The sequence below is a fragment of the Erinaceus europaeus genome, chromosome 2, assembly GCF_950295315.1.
Source record: "Erinaceus europaeus chromosome 2, mEriEur2.1, whole genome shotgun sequence".
In the NCBI taxonomy this organism is placed as follows: domain Eukaryota; kingdom Metazoa; phylum Chordata; class Mammalia; order Eulipotyphla; family Erinaceidae; genus Erinaceus; species Erinaceus europaeus.
The window spans coordinates 910670-932392 of record NC_080163.1 but is presented as its reverse complement, the minus strand read 5'-3'; the positions used below and the strand labels follow the sequence as shown (position 1 = coordinate 932392).

The window sequence follows — 21723 nt, the reverse complement described above, 5'->3', positions numbered from 1 at the left end:
ATTTGAATCAAGAGAGGGGAAAGTGGGTTGTCATCAATTTTCACATAAGAACGAGCAAGCCATGGAAGTAAGTTAACAGTATACACACTGTCAGAAAAAAGGTTGAAGGATTCTGGTACAGCTTTTAGTGCAAGGAAAACAGCATAAAGTTCTTTGTACTGAGGGGAATTCTCAGGAAGCTCAGTAAAGAGAGGTTTAGGAGATTGTTTGTCTGGGTAATATATAAGGGCAGCAGCTCCCCTTTTTCCGCCATCAGTAAAGATTGTAGAAGCAGAGGGAATGGGATCCCGAGAGAAAAGTTTAGGTGCTAGTAGAGGCAGAAGAGGTAAAGAAGCTATCAATTTATTAGAAGGAAAATGGTTATTTATTTGTCCTGGAAACCCCACGAAGCTTATGGCAAAGCGGGAATGATGGCGTATAAGCCACTCTGTATCTGTGAGAGAAAAGGGCAGAATGATTAAATCCGGTTCTTTCCCTAAGACCTGCACATACCTATTTCTCCCTTGGCGAACCATGAATGCTAACGCGTCTATCTCAGTAAGGAGTATTGGAGCTCCTCCTACTGGCGTGTGAAGCCAATCGAGAACCCCATGGTCTTGCCACAGTGCCCCTACTACTGTGGGGGTGGAGTTGAAGATTAGAAGGTTTACCAGAGAGGAGGGGGAGAATCGAACAAGGTGCATGTCCTGGAGGGCCTGCTTAACCCTTTCCAGTGCCAAGGAGGCCTCGGGAGTTAACTTACGTTTTGAGGAGGGCTGTTTGTTTCCTTTCAACAGGTCAAACAGTGGTTGGAGGAAGCTTGTGGGCAGATAGAGATACTGCCTAAGCCAATTTAAATTTCCTAGAAAACTTTGTAAAGAAGCAAGAGTAAGGTTAGAAGGGAAGGTAACATTAGGTTTTAAGGGACGAATTTGGGTTAGAGAAATCTCTGAACCTAGGAAGGATATTGGAGGGATTAGCTGTATCTTCTCAGGGGCTACATTAAGGCCGCTTTTCTTTAATGCAGGAATGAGAAAATCACATAAGGCATAGAGATCTGTATCTGATTTTCCCCATATTAAAATATCATCTGTATAATGAAAAATATTAAGGCCCTTATGAATATATGGGACAAGGGCAGATTTAACAGCCTCCTGACAAATAGTAAGACTATTGGCCATACCCTGGGGCAGCACCACCCATTCAAATCTATCAGCAGGGCTGGCATTATTAATAGACGGAACAGAGAAGGCAAAACGTTCACAATCTTGCGGATGCAAGGGGATAGAGAAAAAACAATCTTGTATATCAATAGCTATGATTGGAATTCCCGTGGGAATTACAGAAGCAAGAGGCAAACCCCTTTGGGGGGAGCCCCAGACCTGCATGGTTTTATTTACTGCATGGAGATCTTGAAGGAGGCGCCATTTTCCCAAGCGCTTTTTAATCACAAAGACAGGAGTATTGGGCGCCATTTGTTGTTAAAATTCGGAGGCTCTAGCTGGCCGGGCTAGCTTCACGAGCAGGTAACAGAGATGACCAGAGACATACGGCTGGGCAGGGGAGCTGTATTTCTTTATTCAGGAACAACGATTCATAAACTAACACAAGCTAATCACCAAACGGAACTCTGCTGCCTCTTTCCCCCACGACGGCGCCAAGCACTCTCTCTAACTCTGGAACTCTCCAACTCTGGAACTCTCTCGGGGTTCCTTCGGGGTGGGGACAAGCGGGCCCGCAAAACTAGCAGGACTGAACCAATTTTCTTGGCAGGGGGAGAGCTAGAACAACCCAATGTAAAGCATACAACAGGACAGGGGGCAGCTACAGGTGCTACAGCTCCCTCAGCAGTGCCCCCCACCTTCTGTCCCTCCCCAGTGCCCCCCTGAAGCTCCTGGTCTCAGGTGAGGCCCCTGTCCTGTGTCCCAGGGGAGAGAGAGCAGCAGCCCTCAGATGGGCGCAGGCCTCAGCAGAAACACCTGTGCAGGGTGGGCATCCCAGGTGGGCTCAAGCTCCAGGGAGCTGCTGTTCTGACCCCTGTGACCTCGCCAACACCTCCAGCCCCATCAGACCATGTTGGGTAGTATGCCAGCTCCCCCCGGCTTAAAGCCTCTGTCTCTAATCCTCCTTAACTAAGCACCACCATGCCTGCAGGGCATTGGTTTGATCCCACTTAAAGCTGCAGTCTATTTACATAAACCACTGTTAACTAAGCACCATCCTGCCTCCAGGGCATTGGTTTAATCCCCACTGGTTCATGCGTTTTTTCTTTCTCACCACCCCCTATCATAGTACATCCTCTTCGGACCTGACACTTCCGCCTCAGGATATATAAGGACAGCATTGTGATTAGAGATAGCTTAGATTGTGCTGCGTTCCACACGAATAAAGACTAAATTGCATACCACTCAGCCATGAGTCCCTGGTCGTCTCTCTCTCCCGCCCACAAAGCTAGCCCGGCAAGACCACACGGTGGAGAACGCTGTCTACTTGGCCATGGCCGCCTTGGTCCTGGTGGTGCTTGGGGTCCTTCTGTTTCAAGCCCGATTCACCAGCACAGGAAGAGCCCAGGATCCAGCTGGGAGGAATCCTGGGAGAAGACAGACTCCGGGGATTGTGCACTTTCCCTGCACCTCAGGGCTCTGACCACCCGGGGACATTTGATGGACTCTCCCCAGGATGCCTTTGCTTCCCTGACCCTGGTGACCCCTGGGACCCCACCAGGGGACATTCATGCACTGAGACATGAGGGTGGCTGCCAAAGCCTCATGTTCAGAAGGTTCTGGAAGATCATCTGGATTCCCAAGTCCCAGGAACTGGCACTGAGAACACAAAGCAGTGAGGCTGTTGGAATCAGGAAACATGGGCTGTGAGAGATCTGGATTAAACTGGTTCTTCCCTCCCACAGTCTGGATGTGATGTCTGCCTTCCTTCTGCCCTGCCCTGAGGCTGCACCCACACCTCAGATTTGCAGCCACACCCAACTTTGTCTGAGAATCAGCCACTTCACGCGAAATCCCAGCCCCTCACTATCCTTGAAGAGGAAGCAGAGGGGCACAGGAGGTGGGAGCTCTGCCAGGAGACAGGGTCTGAGGGTCAGGAGGGCCCGGGATGCTCACAGAGGGAGGAGGAGTCAGCTGCCCAAAAAGAGAAGTCCATGCAGACGTGGTGGGGAGAAAGCCCACGCTCTGGGCTCTGCTTCCTTCCCTCTCTGCCTGGCTCCCCTGGGTGCCCAGGCCACAGGGACCTGAGCTGACAGCACAGTGACCTTGGAGCCTAGTCTGCAGATCTGAGCCTGCAGACAGCATCCCTGTGAACCCTCACAGATGGTGGGGGTGGGGGTCACTGGCCAGGGGAGGTTCCAGGGGTCTGGGGGTCAGCTGAAGGGATTGGACCCTGTGGTAGAGGCACTGGGGCTGGCTGCTCTCTTATAAAATTTGGGTGAGGCTCCTGTAGAGGCAGTTCCCCTTCCTGTGGGTGTGGTGATGTGACAACCTTGTCACAGGGAGGCCCAGCTCTGAGAGAACACACTGTGTGTCTGTCCATACTGCTGCTCTCAGAGGGGCCTCTGGGCTAGAGGAGGACATGCCATGACCCCCAGCCTCACAGCCCTGATCTTCCTGGGTGAGATGAACCAGGGGGGACACCCCAGTCTGGGAGGGACCCCCCAGCCAGGTCTGCTGGGTCAGGGCCCCAGGACTCAGGGGCTGTATGTGGGAGGCTGGTGCTCAGGACTCTGGACACCCCTCTCACAGGGATTCTCTTCCAGGGCTGAGTTTGGGTCCCAGGGCCTGTGTGCAGGCAGGTGAGTCTGTCCCCAGGTTCACCAGACCCTCATTGGGGACAGGGGACCCCAGACCTGATAAGGAGAGCAGATCTGAGATATTGGGTGGGTGAATCTGGTGGGTCCTGAGCTAAGAGCTGATGTCTGGGAATGGGATGGTGCTGTGACCCTATCTCTAATTTCTTTGCAGGGACCCTCCCAAAACCCACCCTCTGGGTTGAGCCAGGCCTTGTGGTCCCTGGGGGAGCTCTGTGACCCTCTGGTGTCAATGGACTCTGGGGACCCAGATCTGTGCTCTCAATAAAGACAGAAGCTCAGAACCCTGGAACACACAGAGGCCACGGGAACTCGGAGACAAGGCCAAGTTCTCCATCACCAATATGCTACATCTCCATGCAGGCAGATACCCCTGTTACTGTGTCAGCCCTGCTGGCTGGTCAGAGCCCAGTGACCCCCTGGAGCTGCTGGTGGTTACAGGTGAGACTCACTCAGGGGTCCCTGTTGTTTTATCTGGGCTGGCTTCACGGGCGGGTAACAGAGATGACCAGAGACACATGACTGAGCTGAGAACACAGTTTAATCTTTATTCACGAGCGAGTGGGCAGACATGTGCTCTCTTGTCTTTCTCCTTCGGCGGCAGAAAGGAACTCCTAAACTAATCACCACACAGATCTGTCCTGCATCCTTCTCCTCCTGCGGCTGCAGCAGGAACTCAGGAAGTACATGGGTAGGGGGCGGGGAGAAGGGAGTAGCATGAAACTAGCAGGGGCTAAACCACAGTCTCCCAGAGGTGGGGGGGAGGCCAAACCAAGGTGAAGCAAACAACAGGTCCCAGCTCAGGTTCTCCCTCAGGAAGGGGCACTACTTTCATGGGGCCCCATCATACCAGCCCTGGGGAGCAGGGGGACCTCATTTCCCATGCTGCCTCCTCCTCTCCTTGCATCCTACAGAAAATCTACCCTGTCAACCCTGCTGAACCCTGTGGTGACCCGAGGAGGGATCGTGACCCTCCAGTGTGTCCCAGGGCAGGGGTTTGACAAGATGGTTCTGACTCAGCAAGGAGAAGACAAGTCCCCCTGGACCCTGGACACACAGCCACACCCCAGTGGGCAAGTCCAGACCCTGTTCCTGTGGGTCCTGTGAACCCCAACCACAGGGGGACGTTGAGATGCCATGGCTATTACAGCAGCAGACCCCAGGTGTGGCCAACCCCCAGTGAGCCACTGGAGCTCCTGGTCCCAGGTAAGGGTTCCCTCCTGCTCCCTTCATGGTCTGAAGACCCACACAGGTTACAGGGATCTTTGCTCTTAAGGGAGCCCCAGGAGGGAGGCTGGGCAAGGGGACATGAGTTTCCCTTGTGAGACACAGGGTGTGGGGCAGTGTCCTGGGTCAGGGCAGGGGAGAGTGGGCCACCTGAATTCCCGCTGGTCTCTGTAGGGGCATCTGGGAAGCCCTCCCTCCTAAGCCTGCAGGGCCCTGTCATGGCCACTGGACATATACTTACCCTCCAGTGTAGCTCTGCTGTGGCCTATGACAAACTTGCCCTTTCTCAGGAGGGAGACTCCAGCCTCCCTCTGTGCCCCGGCCAGATGACCCAGGCTGGGCTCTCTCAGACTCACTTCCCCCTGTGATCTGTGAGAACCTCCCATGGGGGCTGGTACCAGTGCTATGGGGGTCACAGCCACTCCTCCCTGTGGTTGGTACCCAGCAGGCCCTTGGACATCATGGTGGCGGATGAGGAGCCTGCGGCTCAGTCTGGATGACTCTGCAATGGGGGAGCCCCAGGGTCATGGCAGGAGAGGGGTGTGGGTTCCCCAGGGAGGGAGGCAGGTATGGGGCAGGAGAAGGACTGATGGGACAGAGACAGAGAGGAGGGTCTTCAGAGACAGGCCCTGGAGACTGAGTTCAGAGCAAGGGGGCAGCAGCCCTCACCCTTTCCTCTCTCTAGGACAGCTGGCTGACACCCCCTCCCTCTCAATGCAGCCCGGCCCTCTCTGACCCCAGGAGAGAAGGTGACCCTGCGCTGTCAGTCACAGAGCCCCAGGGACTCTCTCCTGTCCAAGGAGGGGGTGCTCCAGCCACCCCTGCATCTGAGGTCAGAGTTCTGAGCTCAGGGGTTCTGGGCTGAGTTCTTCTTCCAGCCTGTGACCCCAGCCCATGGGGCTACCTACAGGTGCTACAGCACAAGTGACAGTTCCCCCCAACTGATGTCCCAGGCCAGTGTCTCCCTGTAGCTCCTGGTCTCAGGTGAGGCCCCTGATGTGCCATCAGTTTCTGCCAGGTATCTGAGCAGCAGTAGTTGAGGACCAAGCCCCAGAGCACAGCAGACTGCCATGGTGACATCCTGCCTCTGGGCCCTGTGTCCTCAGCTCTCACCAGCTGCACATCCACACTGAGTCCTATGCGAGGATTAATATGAAAAGTGCAGATTTCTAAAGATTTTATTTATTTGTGAGAAAGATAGGAGAGAGAGAAAGAGCCAGACATCACTCTGGCACATGTGCTGCTGGGGATTGGACTCAGGGCCTCATGCTGAGGGTTCAGTACTCTATCCACTGCACCACCTCCTGGAGCAGAAAACATTACTACTTTATTGTGAATATTAACTTGTTATGATTTTTTGAGTCTTAGAGTCAATGTCTTGTGAAATGAGGTAGAGGCAGGTGTGAGCAGGAGCTGAGGGAGCACAGAGAAGTCCTGAGGGAGCAGAGGGGACCAACATGGGGGACAGAAGGGACCAGCATGGGGGACACAGTGGACCACCACGGAAGAGATAGAGGGGATCAGCATGGGGGACATGGGACCAGCATGGCAGAGACAGAGGGGATCAGCATGGGGGACACAGGGGACCAGCACAGGGGGACAGAGGGAGCCAGCACAGGGGACAGAAAAACCAGCCTGGGGGGACAGAGGAGACCAGCATGGGGGCAGAGGAGACCAGCACAGGGGACAAAGGGGACCATAATGGAGGACAGAGGGAAACATCATGGGTGATAGTGGGTACCAGAATGGGTGACAATTGAGACCAGCATGAGGGAACAGAGGGGACCAGTGTGGGGGGACAGAGGGGACCAGCACTGGGAGACAGAGGGGACCAGCACGAGGAACAGAGGTGACCAGGATGGGGAGACAGAAGGAACAGCATGGGGGTTACAGGCTCATCTGGTCTGTGCACAGTGTGGCAGGACAAGTGGAGGCACAGGGAGCACAGCATCCAGAACACAGCCTGGGCTCCCCTGATCCTCCCTCTCACCCATTTCCTGACCTCAAAAGCAGCTGAGCCACCCAGCCCCATGCAGAACAAGCCCAGCTCTGAAAATGGTGAGGATGGTCAGGGCCAGGGCTGGGCAGAGGGTCTCATAATGTCAGGGGAGGTGACGCCTGGGTGACGTCAGGGCCTGGGTGACAATGACCTCCCCAGACCCCCATGTCCTCTGTGTCCACAAATCCAGTCTCTCCCCTTAAAGACCACATTGCTGTGTCCACAGTGGCAGCCCCTCAGCCCCAGGACCACAGGGTGGAGAACCTGATCCGGATGGGCGTGGCTGCCCTGGTGCTGCTGGCCCTCGGGGTCCTGCTGAGGGAGGCTCGGCACAGCCAGAGGAGCACCCAGGGTGCCACCACCAGCAGGAGGGACCCCCGGGGGATCCAGGTGCTGACCTGAAGGGAGACCCTGGAAGACAAGATGAGCCCGCAGGTGCTGAGGCCCCTGGACTATATTAGGAGCTGCCTGCTGGGGTGGGGGCAAGCCAGTGTGATACCAGATGACCAGGCAGACATGGCCCCTCTGCTCCAAGACAAACCGGGTTTCCCCTCCCACCTTGCTGGCTCTCACTGACTCCTTCTCCCTGGCAAAATGACAGGACACTTCCTGTTTGTGGCTTCTACAGTCACAGCGGCATTCCCTCATCACTTTCAGTGCAACTTTATATCACCGCATTACTGGGCAGACATCCCTTCCCTTTCTCTTTACTTTCTTTTTTTCCTGCAACATAATTTCTGGGGCTCTAGTGCCAATAACAAATCCAGTGCTCCTGATGGCCATTTTATATACAACGAGAGAGAAGGGAAGTTCGGTTTAAAAAAATGAATAGAAAAAATGAGATTTGGGAGTCGGGCAGTAGCACAGTGGGTTAAACACACATACCAAAATACAAGAACTGTCATAAGGATCCCAGTTCGACCCCCAGATCCCCACCTGCAGGGGAGTAGTTTCACAGGTAGTGAAGCAGGTCTGCAGGTGTCTCTGTCTTCACATCCTCTCTCCATTTCTCTCTGTCCTATCCAACAACGACGGCATCAATAACAACAACAATAATAACTACGACAATAATAATAATGAAAATTGCTGTCAGGAGCAGTGGATTCCTAGTGCTGACAATGAGCCCCAGCAATAACCCTGGAAACAGAAAAAAAAATTAGTGACTTGATACCCAAGTTCCTAAAGAATGATCTGCTAGTCCATTCTACTTGAAGCACATTGTTATTTTTGGCCACCACTGGGGCTTCCCCATTTCAGGCCGCATTGTTTTCTCAGGTAGACACACACACACACACACACACACACACACACTGGGGCCGGGGCCACAGCACTGAAGCCGCCCGCAGGTGGTGGGGCTGGGCTTGAACCTGGGTTGTGTCCATGAGAAAGCACCTTCAGTATCCAAACAAGCTAACTTGTCAGCCACAGCACATTTTCATGTGAGGACTGCACGTGCGATGCACAGAACACCGGTTCTTCCCTCGGGCAGTCGGCTGTTTGCCTTTTCCTAGGCTTTCTGTCCTGTGACAAGGGGAAGACTCCAGGGGACTTGGTCATTTCTGTGCCAGCTGCATTCTGCTGCGTGTCCACAGGGCGGCAGCAAAGCACCCAAGTTGTCTAGCAGCTTGTGGAATGAGGAGCGCTCAGGCTTTGGACACAGCGCATTTTCATGTGTGAGTTGTACACGACTCACAAAGTGTGTGTGTGTGTGTGTGTGTGTGTGTGTGTGTGTGTGTGTGTGTGTGTGTGTGTGTGTGTGTGTGTGTGTGTGTGTGTGTGTGTGTGTTTAGAGAAATTATCCAATAACAGTCCAGGGGAAGAGCCTTGTGGGTGGACCTCTGAGACCCTGTCCAATGAGCAAGTGGGGAAGGCCATGTGGGCAGTCCTCAAGTGAATGACCAATGACAAAACAGGAGGAACGACCTTCCAGGGCGTGCCCTAAGGACAGTAGTAGCCAGTGAAATTGCCAGTAGCTGTTGTGGGTGTGCCCTAAGGACAGTAGCCAGTGAGATTGCTGGCAGGGATTGTGGGCCTGCCATAAGGTCCTGACCCATCAGAGCACAGACAGCAACCAGTAGGCGGGCCTTACGAAACCTGAGCAATGTGAGCCCTGATATGGGCTTTGGGGGCGTGTTCAGTCACAGGACAATCAGCTACGGGAGCTCAGAGGCGGACTTTACAGATCTTGTCCAATGAGCGTGCGGGGAGGCCCCTCTGGGCGGTCCTCCAGATGAAAGGCCAATGGGAACAAGGAGCCCTGCCCTCACTGGGCGGAGCTGGAGATCACTGGCCAGTGAGAGTCAAGCACTGGGCATGTGCGAGTCTCCAGTCCCTGGAGCTGGTGGAGGGCAGCACCCTTGGCAGGTGGAGTCACAGGGCTGGCAGGAGAGTCCAGCCGCCCCCTGGTGGCAGCAGGGAGCCGGGGGCATGTCGCCGCCTGGAGGCCCTTCAAATCTGTGTCTCTACATCTTGATCTGAGACTCCATGGGGACTGACGCCCCGTCCTCACCTTCTGCGGGTGTCCACAAGGGTCGCGAGGCCGTGGGTGCAGATCTCGGCCTGTGCCCCGCACACCTGAGCTGAGAGTCCAGGTGCGCGGCAGCTCCCGGAGGCCTCTCCTCTGCCTGCCTCCGCCTCCCTCCTGCCTCCATCCACACCCTCGCTCTGGATAAAAGGAGACACGTGCCGCTCACCATCTTCAGACCCGCGAAGAGCCTGAGACCCGCCGTGCGAACACAGCTCAGCAGAACAGAGTGAAAAGCCCGTCCCTGGACGCACGGCAGCACCGGAGCGTCTGGCTCAGTCCGTGCGGTTCCCCGGCGCAGCCCCGGGCAGAGCGGAGCCCCGGAGGCCACAGGCAGCTGCCGACACCCGACCTGGTGCTGCCGCGTGTGGACGCCGCAGAATCAGCGGGAGAGGACGGGCGGCCAACAGCTTGTCAAGAGCCTTTAAAGCCGGGGGAGGGGTAGCACCGGGCCCCTGGCTACGTGCCTACAGTGCCCTGGGCGAGGAGCCGGGTAGAAGCCCCTGGGCCCCACTGGCAGGGAGGTTCACGGGCGGTGGAGCAGGGCTGCAGGTGTCTCTCCCTTTGGAGAGGCTGCCCCTGCAGGTGCTGTCCTGTCGCGATGGGTCCCTGAACCCACAGCAAGTGCAGGTTACAGGTGCACCAGGTGCACGTCTCCCCACACCGGGGTGAAGAGCCTCCACCGGGGGCCGTCAGAGCTGGAGAGCGCCGAGGACACACGGACACTCAGCTCAGGACCTGAGTCCCAGGGAGGCCGGATGGCAGCGCTGCTCCTCTGGCTCCTGTGCACTGTCTCCCTCCCCTCTCAGCGGCTCTCTGTCCTGACATAAAACAGAAGGAAGGAGAGCCAAGTAAGGTCACCGTGAGAGGAGGGGTTGTAGTGCCCCTCACATGCAGCAACAGTCCACTTAAGGAAATAAGATTTAATATTTACATAAAAGAGGCAGGGTAGATAGCATAGTGTTTATACAAAGAGACTGTCATGCCTGAGGCTCCAAAGCCCCACGTTCAATCCCACGCACCACCATAAACCAGAGCTGAGCAGTTCTCTGGTGTTTCTCTCTGTGTCTTTCTCTGCATCTCTCTCAAAAATCAAAAATAAATAAAATACTTTTTAAAATAAGATTCTAAAAAATATAGTTTTTTAAAAGATAATCTCTTTCAAATAAAAATAAGTTGTTGCTTGGTTGCTGATATTGCATGCTATTTAAATAAAAATGGACTCGCTTTACTTACTGTTAAGCACAAACCACTCGCTATTTCAGGATTCCGTCAGCCTGTCTGGCGGGCGCTGTCATCCTTTCTGTGAGTGTGATGAGCTCCCTGCACGGGCGCTTTCCCCTCCGTGTCCACCAGACGGCAGCAGAACCGCAGCCCAGGAAGCTGCTCTGCATTTGTGCAGATCTGTAGGCCCGGGTTCTGTCCACTGAATTTTCTTTCTTTTCTATTTTATTTATTTATTTATTTATTTATTTATTTATTTATTTTAAAGAGACAGCCAGAAATTGAGAGGAAGCGAGATATATAGAGGGAGAGAGTCACCTGCAGCCCTACTCCACCTGTCGCAAAGATTTCCCTCTGCAAATGGGTACCAGGTGCTCAAACCCGGGTTCTTGCCCATGGCAGTGTGTGCATCTAACCAGGTGCACCTCCAGTTGCCCTTCTGCTTGATTTAAATGACATCATATCTATGAATGTATGAAGAGTCTTGAAGTTTCTCTATTAGCTGCATTCCGCATGGTGTCCACAAGGGGGCAGAAAATCATGCCCATTGTTGGTAAGCATATTGTGGCGGGGCTGAGTGCGGTGGGCGGGGCTGACCTGGTGGGCGTGGTACAGTGTGGTGGGCGGGGCTGACCTGGTGGGCGTGGCAAGGTGCGGTGGGAGGAGCTGACCTGGTGGGTGGGGCAGAGTGTGCGGGAGGGGCTGACCGGGTGGGAGGGGCTGACCGGGTGGGTGGGGCTGACCAGGTGGATGGGGCATATTGCAGTGGGCGGTTCTGACCTGGTGGGCAGGGCACAGTGCAGTGGGAAGGTCTGGTGTGGTGGATGGGGCAAGTGCAGTGGGCTGTTCTGACTAGTGGGTGTGTTAGAGTGTGGTCGAAGAGGCTTACCTGGCAGTTGGGCAAAGTGCAGTAGGCATGGCTGAGCACGTGGGCAGGGCAGAGTGCAGTGGGAGGGGGTGAACTGGTGGGCAGGGAAGAGTGCATGGGTGGAGCTGACCGGGTGGGCGGAAAAGAGTGCGGTGGGAGGGGCTGACCTGGTAGATGGGGTAGAGTGCTGTGGGAGGATTTGACCTGGTGGTTGGGTAGCTGGAAGTGGGTGAGGCTGAGCAGGTGGACGGGGTAGACTGCAGTGGGCAGGGCTGACTGGCTGGGTGGGGCAGAGTCTGATTGGCAGGGCTGACGGAGTGGACAGGGCAGAGTGCAGTGGGCGGGGCTGTCCTGGTAGGGGTCCATGATGTGATGGGTGGGGCTGACTGAGTGGGCGGGGAAGAATTGATGGGAGGGGCTGTCCGAGTGGGCGGGGCAGAGCGCAGTGGGCGAGGCTGTCCTGGTAGGGGTCCATGATGTGATGGGTGGGGCTGACGGAGTGGGCGGGGAAAGAATTGATGGGAGGGGCTGTCCGAGTGGGCGTGGCAGAGCGCAGTGGGCGGGCCGAGCAGGTGGGGGGCGGGCTTCTTTGCTCGCACATCCCCCTGGTCCCAGAAGGATGCGAGTCCTCCAGGCGGCTCTGCTGCGGCTCCTGGAGGCGGCTGTGCTGACTTGAGGGCAGCACCCGGGTCGGAGGCACCAGTGCTGGCGGGCACAGAGGTCGCAACCTGAGTCAGGAGGTCAGGGGGAGCCGGCCCAGTCCCGTGTTAGGAGCAGGTGTCGGATCTGAGCGGGAGAGGCCCTGCATCTGGGGCGTCTGTCTGCAGGGAGCTGCCTGCCCGTCTTGCTCTCTCACACCGGGCTTTTGGCTTTATTCCGCGGTACAAGAAGCTGGTGCCAGTGGGGCAGGCAGCACAGGGCTTCTGCAAACAGACTCTCCTGCCTGAGGCTCCCGGGTCCCAGCTTCTATCCCCTGCACCACCAGAAGCCAGAGCTGAGCAGGGCTCTGGGGAAAATAATGACGATAAAATAAAATGAAAGAAGCTGATGCAAAAGGGGCGTCGGCGCCCCTCTGAGCCCCCCCCCCCCCGGCCCACCATGAACCACGAGAGGCCTTGGAGCTGGTTTCTGTCAGCAAAGGTGCTGGGCTCTGCCAAAGACCTGAAGGGGCAGGTGGGAAGCCGGCAGGTCAAGGGAGGCTGAGGAGCCCCGGCCCCAGTGCTGGGAGACGTCGGAGCAAGTGGAGATAGGCCCTTTGTCCCAGTGTCAAAGTCCCTGGGGTGGAGGGTCAGGCCCTGGAACATGACGGAGGACCTCGTGGGGGTGAGCGGTTATGTGGACAGTGGGAAATGTCCTGCAGGTACAAACTATTGTACTGTACAGCACGCTGCTGACTGGGAACCATGAATCCCCCATAAAGAGATTCTAAAGAATAAATCGGGGGCCAGGTGATTGTGCACCTGGATACAAGCACACACCACAGTGTCCGAGAACCTGGGTTCAAGCCCCGGGTTCCCACCTGCAGGGGAAAAAAGCTTCACAAGGGGAGTCGGGCTGTAGAGCAGAGGGTTAAGCGCAGGTGGCGCAAAGCACAAGGACCGGCATAAGGATCCCGGTTCGAGCCCCAGCTCCCCACCTACAGGGGAGTTGCTTCACAGGCGGTGAAGCAGGTCTGCAGGTGTCTATCTTTCTCTCCTCCTCTCTGTCTTTCCCTCCTCTCTCCATTTCTCTCTGTCCTATCCAACAATGACAACAACAATAATAATTACAACAATAAAACAACAAGGGCAACAAAGGGAATAAATAAATAAAATAAATACAAAAAATGTTGAAAAAAGAAAAAATCTTCACAAGTGGAGAAGCAGGTCTGCAGGTGTCTATCGGTCTCTCTCCCAGGTGTGTCTTTCTCTCCTCATCTCTGTCTTCCCCTCCTGTTTCCATTTCTCTATTTCTCTCTGTCCTATCCAACAACAACGGCATCAACAACAACAACAATAATAACTATAACAATAATAAACAACAAGGGCAACCAAATGGGAAAAATCCTCCTGGATCAGTGGATTTGTAAGGCAAGCACCGAGCCCCAATGATAACCCTGGAGAAAATAAAAATCCCTGGAGAACACCTGTGAACATCTCATCTTTGACAAAGGTGCCCAGATCACTAAATGGGGAAAGGAGAATCTCTTAAACAAATGGTGTTGGAATAATTGGGTTGAAACACACAGAAGAAGAAAACTGAACCTCTATAGTTCACCAAACAAAAAAGTAAATTCCAAATGGATCAAGACATGAATGTTAGACCTGAAATTATCAGATACATAGAGGAAAATATTGGCAGAACTCTTTTCCATATAAATTTTAAAGATACCTTCCAGTAAAACAAATCCAGTTACAGAGAAGACTAATTTTTTAATGTGACTACATAGAATTAAAAAGGTTCAGCACAGAAAAACAAACCATCACCCAAACAGAATCCTCACAGAAAGGGAGAAGGTCTTTACATGCCATACATCAGACAAAAGCTAACACCCACATATATAAAGAATCCACCAAACTCAGCAACAAGAAAACAAATGGCCCCGTCCAAAAATGGGGAGAAGATATGAATTTTCTCTATAGAATAGATCCAAAAGGCCAAGAAATATATGAAAAAATGCTCCAAGTCTCTGATTGTCAGAGAAATGAAAATAAACACAACAATGAGATACCACTTCACCCCTATGAGAATGTCATAAACCACAAAAGGCAGCAGCAACAAATGCTGGAGAGGTTGTGGGGACAAAGGAACCCTCCTGCACTGGTGGTAGGAATGTCAATGGGTCTAACCTCTGTGGAAAGCAGTCTGGAGAACTCTCACAAAGCTAAAAGTGTACCTACCCTATGACCCTGTGATTCCTCTCCTGGGGATAGATCCTAAGGAACCCAACACACCCATCCAAAAAGATCTATGTGCAACTATGTTGTTGTGCACAGGCCGCGGAGAAGAGAGAGGGGGGGTCCAGAGCGAAGAGGAAACACAAATCTTTATTTGTGCTGGCACCTCAGAGTTGGGTGCTGGAGAGGCAGGTTGGGCCACGTGGAGGTAGCGAAAATGGCCGCCTCACGCAGTAACCTTTCCTGCATCTGAACACCGGAGTGAAGCGCTGGCAAGAGAGTGAGGTGCGGAAGAAGGGCTTTTATAGGAGTAGCTTTCGCGAGAATGGGAAGGGGGAGGAGTAACCACAGCAATCCAGGATAGGATAATAACTCTCATGATAATGGGAGGGGGGAGGAGTAACCAAAGCACTCCAAATATCGCAGGGATATAGACAATGCCCTGAGGGCACAATATGGCTGAACAGGCACTCCGAGAATGTCCCAACTCTCGCTGGTACTAGCAGTAGCCTGAGGGGACAACATGGCAAATGTGACTGCATCAGCACAATTTCCCAGCAGACCTATGTTCATAACAGCACAATTGTAATAGCCAAAACCTGGAAGCAACACAGGTGTCCAACAACAGATGTGTGGCTGAGCAAGTTGTGGTCTATATATACAATGGAATCTTCTTCTTCTAGCGTTTGCCCTTCTTCCGTAGCCAGTCAACAGCGTCAGGTTGAGCCTGATGTAAAGTTTCAAGACCTCCTTTGAATCTGGAGAGGTGGCAGTCATTGACTATGTGGGTCATTGTCTGTAGCCGCAGGGGAAGTTCGGGTTGTCTCTGGCTCCCCAGCAATGGAACATAGGGGCGCACTGGGCAGGGCCTGTTTGATAGCGATTGAGGAGGGCCCAATCATAACATGCTAGGTCAAAGCTAGGTTGACGCTTGCAGGGGTCTGTGATGAGGTGTTTGTTCTTTACCTCAGCTGACTGCCAACTCTGTTTCCAAGAGACTGGAACAGAGAAGTTCAGTGTAGGCGTAGGGGACCAGATTGGGTGACGAGACGTCAAGCGTTGGACAGGGTGGGCGAAGATATCCGCGTATATTGGCAGGTCCGGTCGAGCGTAGACGTGGGAAATGAACTTAAATGATGCCGCATCCCGACGAATATCTGGCGGGGCGATGTTGCTAAGAACTGGCAGCCATGGAACTGTGGTGGAACAGATGGTTCCAGAAATGATCCTCATGGAAGAATATAATTTGGAATCGACCAAGTGGACATGGGGGCTACGGAAGCATACTGGGGCACAGTATTCTGCAGTGGAATAGCATAATGCCAGAGATGATGATCGTAGTGTGGAAGCGCTCGCGCCCCATGAGGAGCTGGCCAGTCTTGCAATGATGTTATTCCTCACGCCCACCTTTGCTGCAGTTTTTATGAGATGTTCAAAATGACAGAGTGCGATCAAGAGTAACGCCAAGATAGACTGGCTGGGCTTCATGCCGGATTCTCGTATCACCAAGCTGCACATTAAGCTCACTCGAGGCCGAGGCATGGTGTAGATGGAAAACAGATGATACCGTTTTTGCAGTGCTAGGGATTAGTCGCCATTTTTTACAGTAATCAGATATCAGAGACATGTCTTTCATGAGTGTTTCCTCGAGGATGTCGAACTTTGATGCCTGAGTTGCACAGCAGATGTCATCGGCGTAGATGAACTTCCTTGAAGAAGTTTCTGGGAGGTCATTGATGTAAATACTAAATAGCGTAGGAGCCAGAACAGAGCCCTTTGGGGAGGCCACTTGAGACAAGTCTCCATCTGCTAGACTTGTCACCCAGATGGAATACTGCTCAGCTATTCAGAAGCCAGACCTTCAACTTTCCGCATCCCACAGTGATATAGGGTCCATACTCCCAGATGGTTAAAGAATAGGAAAGCTAGGAGAATAGAAAAAATGCTACAGATGTTTATCTGGAACCAGAAAAAACCTAAAATTGCCAAAACAATCTTGAGAAAAAAGAACAGAACCGGAGGCATCACACTCCCAGATGTCACACTGTATTATAGGGCCATTGTCATCAAAACTGCTTGGTACTGGAACATGAATAGACACAGTGACCAGTGGAATAGAATTGAGAGCCCAGAAATGAGGCCCCACACCTATGGACATCTAATCTTTGACAAAGGGGCCCAGACTATTAAATGGGGAAAGCAGAGTCTCTTCAACAAATGGTGTTAGGAACAATGGGTTGAAACATGCAGAAGAATGAAACTGAATCACTGTATTTCACCAAATATAAAACTAAATTCCAAGTGGATCAAGGACTTGGATGTTAGACCAGAAATTACCAGATACTTAGAGGAAAATATTGGCAGAACTCTTTTGCGCATAAATTTTAGAGACATTTTCAATGAAACGAATCCAATTACAAAGAAGACTAAGGCAAGTATAAACCTATGGGACTACATCAAATTAAAAAGCTTTTTCACAGCAAAAGAAACCACTACCCAAACCAAGAGACCCCTCACAGAATGGGAGAAGATCTTTACATGCCATACATCAGATAAGAGTTTAATAACCAACATATATAAAGAACTTGCCAGACTCAACAACAAGACAACAAATAACCCCATCCAAAAATGGGAGGAGGACTTGGACAGAATATTCACCACAGAAGAGATCCAAAAGGCCGAGAAACACATGAAAAAATGCTCCAAGTCTCTGATTGTCAGAGAAATGCAAATCAAGACAACAATGAGATACCACTTCACTCCTGTGAGAATGTCATACATCAGAAAAGGTAACAGCAGCAAATGTGTGCAAAAGGGTGTGGGGTCAAAGGAACCCTCCTCCACTGCTGGTGGGAATGTCAATTGGTCCAACCTCTGTGGAGAACAGTCTGGAGAACTCTCAGAAGGCTAGAAATGGACCTACCCTATGACCCTGCAATTCCTCTCCTGGGGATATATCCTAAGAAACCCAATACATCCATCCAAAAAGATCTGTGTACACATATGTTCTTGGCAGCACAATTTGTAATAGCCAAAACCTGGAAACAACCCAGGTGTCCAACAACAGATGAGTGGCTGAGCAAGTTGTAGTATATATACACAATGTAATACTACTCAGCTGTAAAAAATGGTGACTTCACCGTTTTCAGCCGATCTTAGATGGACCTTGAAAAATTCATGTTATGTGAAATAAGTTAGAAACAGAAGGATGAATATGGGATGATCTCACTCTCAGGCAGAAGTTGGAAAACAAGATCAGAAACGAAAACACAAGTAGAACCTGAAATGGAATTGACATATCGCACCAAAGTAAAGGACTCTGGGGTGGATGGGTGGGGAGAATACAGGTCCATGAAGGATGATAAATGACATAGTGGGGGTTGTATTGTTAAATGGGAAACTGGGGAATGTTATGCATGTACAAACTATTGTATTTACTGTTGAATGTAAAACATTAATTCCCTAATAAAGAAATAAATTTTTAAAAATAAATAAAAATAAAGATAAATATTTAAAAAGAGTAAAAAAAAAAGAAGAAGAAAGCTATCAGTGGAGGAGATGGTATAGTAGGTCTGGTGGTGAGAATTGTGCAAAGCTGTACCCCTCTTAGCCTATGGTTTTGTCAATTTTTCCTTTTTATAAATAACAATGACAATGTCATCAATAACAACAATAATAACTGCCACAATAATTTTAAAAAGCAAGGATAAGAAAAGGGAAAATAAATAAATATTTTTAATTTTTTTCCTCCTGGGTTATTGCTGGGCTTGGTGCCTGCACCATGAATCCACTGCTCGTGGAGGCCATTTTTCCCCCTTTTCTTGCCCTTGTTGTTGTAGCCTCATGGTTATAATTATTGCCATTGATGATGTTGTTCATTGTTGGATAGGACAGAGAGAAATGGAGAGAGGAGGGGAAGATAGAGGGAGGAGAGAAAGACAGACACCTGCAGACCTGCTTCACCGCCTTTGAAGTGACTCCCCTGCAGGTGGGGATCCGGGGGCTCGAAACAGCATCCTTACGCCGGTCCTTGTGCTTTGCGCCACATGAGCTTAACCCACTGCGCCACCGCCCGACCCCCTAAAATTTTTTTTAAAAGATGGTGAATTCACCTTCTTTGACTCCTCTGGATGGAGCTTGAGGAAATCATGTTAAGCGAGATCAGTCAGAAAGAAAGGATGAAATGGGATGATCTCACTCATACACAGAGGCTGAAAAACTAGATCAAAAGGGAAACTCTGACCAGAACGTGGACTGGAGTTGCTGTATTGCGCCAAACTAAAGACTCTGGGGTGCGCGGAGGGTTCGGGTCCTGAATTGGATGGCAGAGGAGGACCTAGTGGGGGGTGACTTCTCCTGTGGAAACTGGGAAATGTTATGCATGTACAAACAGTTCTATTTACTGTCAACTGCAAAACATTAATCCCCCAATAAAGGAAATTATTAAAAGAATAATTTAAAAAGGGACAGAGTGTGTTTTAAGAATATGATCAGGATGGGGAGACAGCCCAGTACCAGAGACACAGGGTTTACACACCCGAGACCCAGCTTCAGCACCATGCAGCAGCATTAGCAGAGTTGAGCAGGCTCTGGTCTCATGCCCGCCCTCCCTCCCCCTTTGTCTCTTACTTTTCTTCGCGCAGAGGCTCCAAGTGCTGACCCCACCATAAATGGAGCGTGAATTTCCGCAGACATTTATCCCCCCATTCATGTCGGTAGCCTGTGACTCTCGAGGAACCTGTTCCACCTAGTGGAAAATCTCTTGGCAAAACTTCATCTGTGGCCTTTTTAATTATTATTATTCCAAGTAGAGCACTACTCAGACCTGCCTGACAGTGCCACCAGGGATCGACCCTGCCTGTGACCTCTAGTGCCTCAGGCCTGGAAGTCTGTCACGTCACCAGGCACAAGGACCAGGGATCAAGCTCCTGCTCCCCACCTGCAGGGGGAAGCTTCATGAGTGTTGAAGCAGGACTGCGGGTATCTCCTTCTCCCCCCTCGGTTTCTCTCTGCCTCATCAAATCAAAAGGAAAGAATGGCCCCCGGGAGCGGCGGGTTCTCTGTACTGGCAGCAAAGCCCAGCAGTGAGCCTGGGGACAGAGAGCCAAGCAGCCCGCCTGCTGCAGCGCCCACACGCCCTCTCCACAGCCGGGTCTCCCCGCACTCCAGTCAGCAGCTCAATGTGGCAGTGGCGTCTCCCTTTCTCACACGCCCTCTCCACAGCCTGGGTCTCCTCCACCCTACTGTCAGCAGCTCAGCTCTCCCTTTCTCACACTCCTGTTGAAGTGAGGGGGCCAGGCACTAATCGCACACACTTGGTGCCAAGGACTCTCTGTGGGACCTCACAGGAGAAATCCCAGTGGTTAGCCCACTGTGCCGCCTCCCAGCCATCCTGGGTCTCTTCCTTTAGTTCTGCAGCTCTGGTTGAGTTTTGTGCCTTAGTGCTGAGACCCCCAGTGGTCTCTGTTCTGAGGAAACGGCCCTGTTCTCCCAACACAACTTGCAGACAAGCCTCACTGGACACTCCCTTCCCACACTTGGCGAGGCCCGTGCACAGCTGTGCTGCAGGGCTCCCTGTGTGGCGGGACCCCCTCTGCCTGCACTCAGGGAAACGCCCGGCCCCTCAGACTGCACAGCATCCCCAGGGCTGTCCTGGGCTCAGGCCATCAGAGCAGCACTGCAGCAGCTCCAACTGGGGCCAGCCGCTCCCTCAGCTTCCCTGGGTACCGGGGGGCCGTGTCCAGGGGACGATGCCAGTGGGAGGTGCACACGGACATGGGGTGCCCACATGAGTGCCCACACGCGATCTGTGCCAGGCCCTCAGGGGAGTGACTCACAGCAGCCTCGGGAAGAGACTTCCCTCCATTGGCTGCCGCTGGGCACCCGCCTGGCCACACAGAAAAGCCCCTCGTGGTGAGCCGGGTGGCCCACCCTGCGGTCTCTGAGCCAATGTCTCTGTCCTTGCTGATGCTCCTTCTCCAGAGTGCGGCCTGCTCAGCTCTGGCTGATGGCGCTGCGGGGACTGACCTGGGACTCAGAAGCCTCAAGCCTAACAGTCTCTCTGCAGAACCATTGCGCTGTCTCCCCTGCCCCTGCTTCTGCTTTCTCTGTGGCTTCAGATTTCAGAAATGTGACCAGCACTTCCCTGGAGCTCATGACAGCAGGGCCCAACACAGGAAGATGAGGCAATAGAGTAGAGGCACCTTCACCCCCACTCCAGAGCCCTGACCACTCACATCCCCTAAAAGCAGGAGGGGACACACTATGCCACAAGGCTCCGCCCAGGGGACCAGGGTCCCTGAGGTCAAAAAGGCTCAGGGGAGGTGCCAGGAAGTGGTGGGGACCACTTCAGAAAAAAAGAGAAGTGTGTGATGGATAGAAAGCCCATCCTCTGGTCAGGAGGGGCCCTGCTTCCTGCCCTCTCTTCCCGGGCTTCTCGGTACCCAGACCACAAGGACACGAGCTGACCGCACAGTGACAGGGGAGCTTTCGGGCAGCAGCCCTGAGCATCCTCTGACAGCTGGGGGCGCGGGACCCTCATCCCACAGCCCAGGGTGTGTGAGGATCAGGTTGACAGGGAGGGACCCTGTGGGGCAGGCTTTGAGAGACGAAAGACCCCTGACTCTCTCACTTGGAAGGGGAGTTTAGGAAGGCTGCAGGTCTGTTGGTTGCTCCACAAACTCTACAGCCAGGATGGGGCAGTGGGGGGCAGTTCCCCTTCCTGTGGGGCTGACGAGAAAACCCCGTGACAGAAAGGGTCAGTACAGAGTGGCCACACCCTGAGTTTGTCCATCCTGCTGGGCCCCAGGCTCCCTCCGTGTGCACAGCTGCCTCAGAGGAGGACACGCCATGTCCCCCACCCTCACAGTCCTACTCTGCCTGGGTGAGATGGACCAGGGGGACACCCCAGTGTGGGAGGGACCCCACAGCCAGGCCTGCTGGGTCAGGGCCCCAGAACTCAGGGGCTGTGTGGGGGTAGGCTGGTGTTCAGGACTCAGGACACCCCTCTCACAGGGACTCTCTTCCAGGGCTGAGTGTGGGGCCCAGGACTCACGTGCAGGCAGGTGAGTCTGTCCTCAGGCTCTCAGGACTCTCACTGAGGACAGGGGACTCCTGTCCCTGGGGATGGTTATGAGCAGATCTGGGCTGATGTGAGAGTGGGGGGCATCTAGGAGGGTCCTGGGCTGAGAGCTGGGGTCTGGGGGT

The 21723-nt window shown here is 53.0% G+C and overlaps 2 protein-coding genes across 10 annotated transcripts in view; both read left to right on the top strand.

The window, feature by feature from the left end:
* Positions 1-21723, top strand: part of LOC107523589 (leukocyte immunoglobulin-like receptor subfamily B member 3) — a 61519-nt gene that overhangs the window by 5490 nt on the left and 34306 nt on the right. The gene's annotated exons all lie outside the window — the stretch shown is intronic.
* The window catches only part of LOC103127826 (leukocyte immunoglobulin-like receptor subfamily A member 6), a 72204-nt gene that overhangs the window by 44557 nt on the left and 5924 nt on the right, over positions 1-21723 (top strand). The window contains exons 1-2 of one of the 9 annotated variants that reach the window (XM_060172970.1): positions 21305-21400; positions 21546-21581. The exons of the other annotated variants lie outside the window; for them this stretch is intronic. Of the exons in view, the coding sequence (XP_060028953.1) occupies positions 21367-21400; positions 21546-21581 (70 nt within the window). The 5' untranslated portion in view covers positions 21305-21366. Of the gene's footprint in view, positions 1-21304; positions 21401-21545; positions 21582-21723 lie in introns of those variants that run through there. 9 annotated transcript variants of the gene reach the window in all.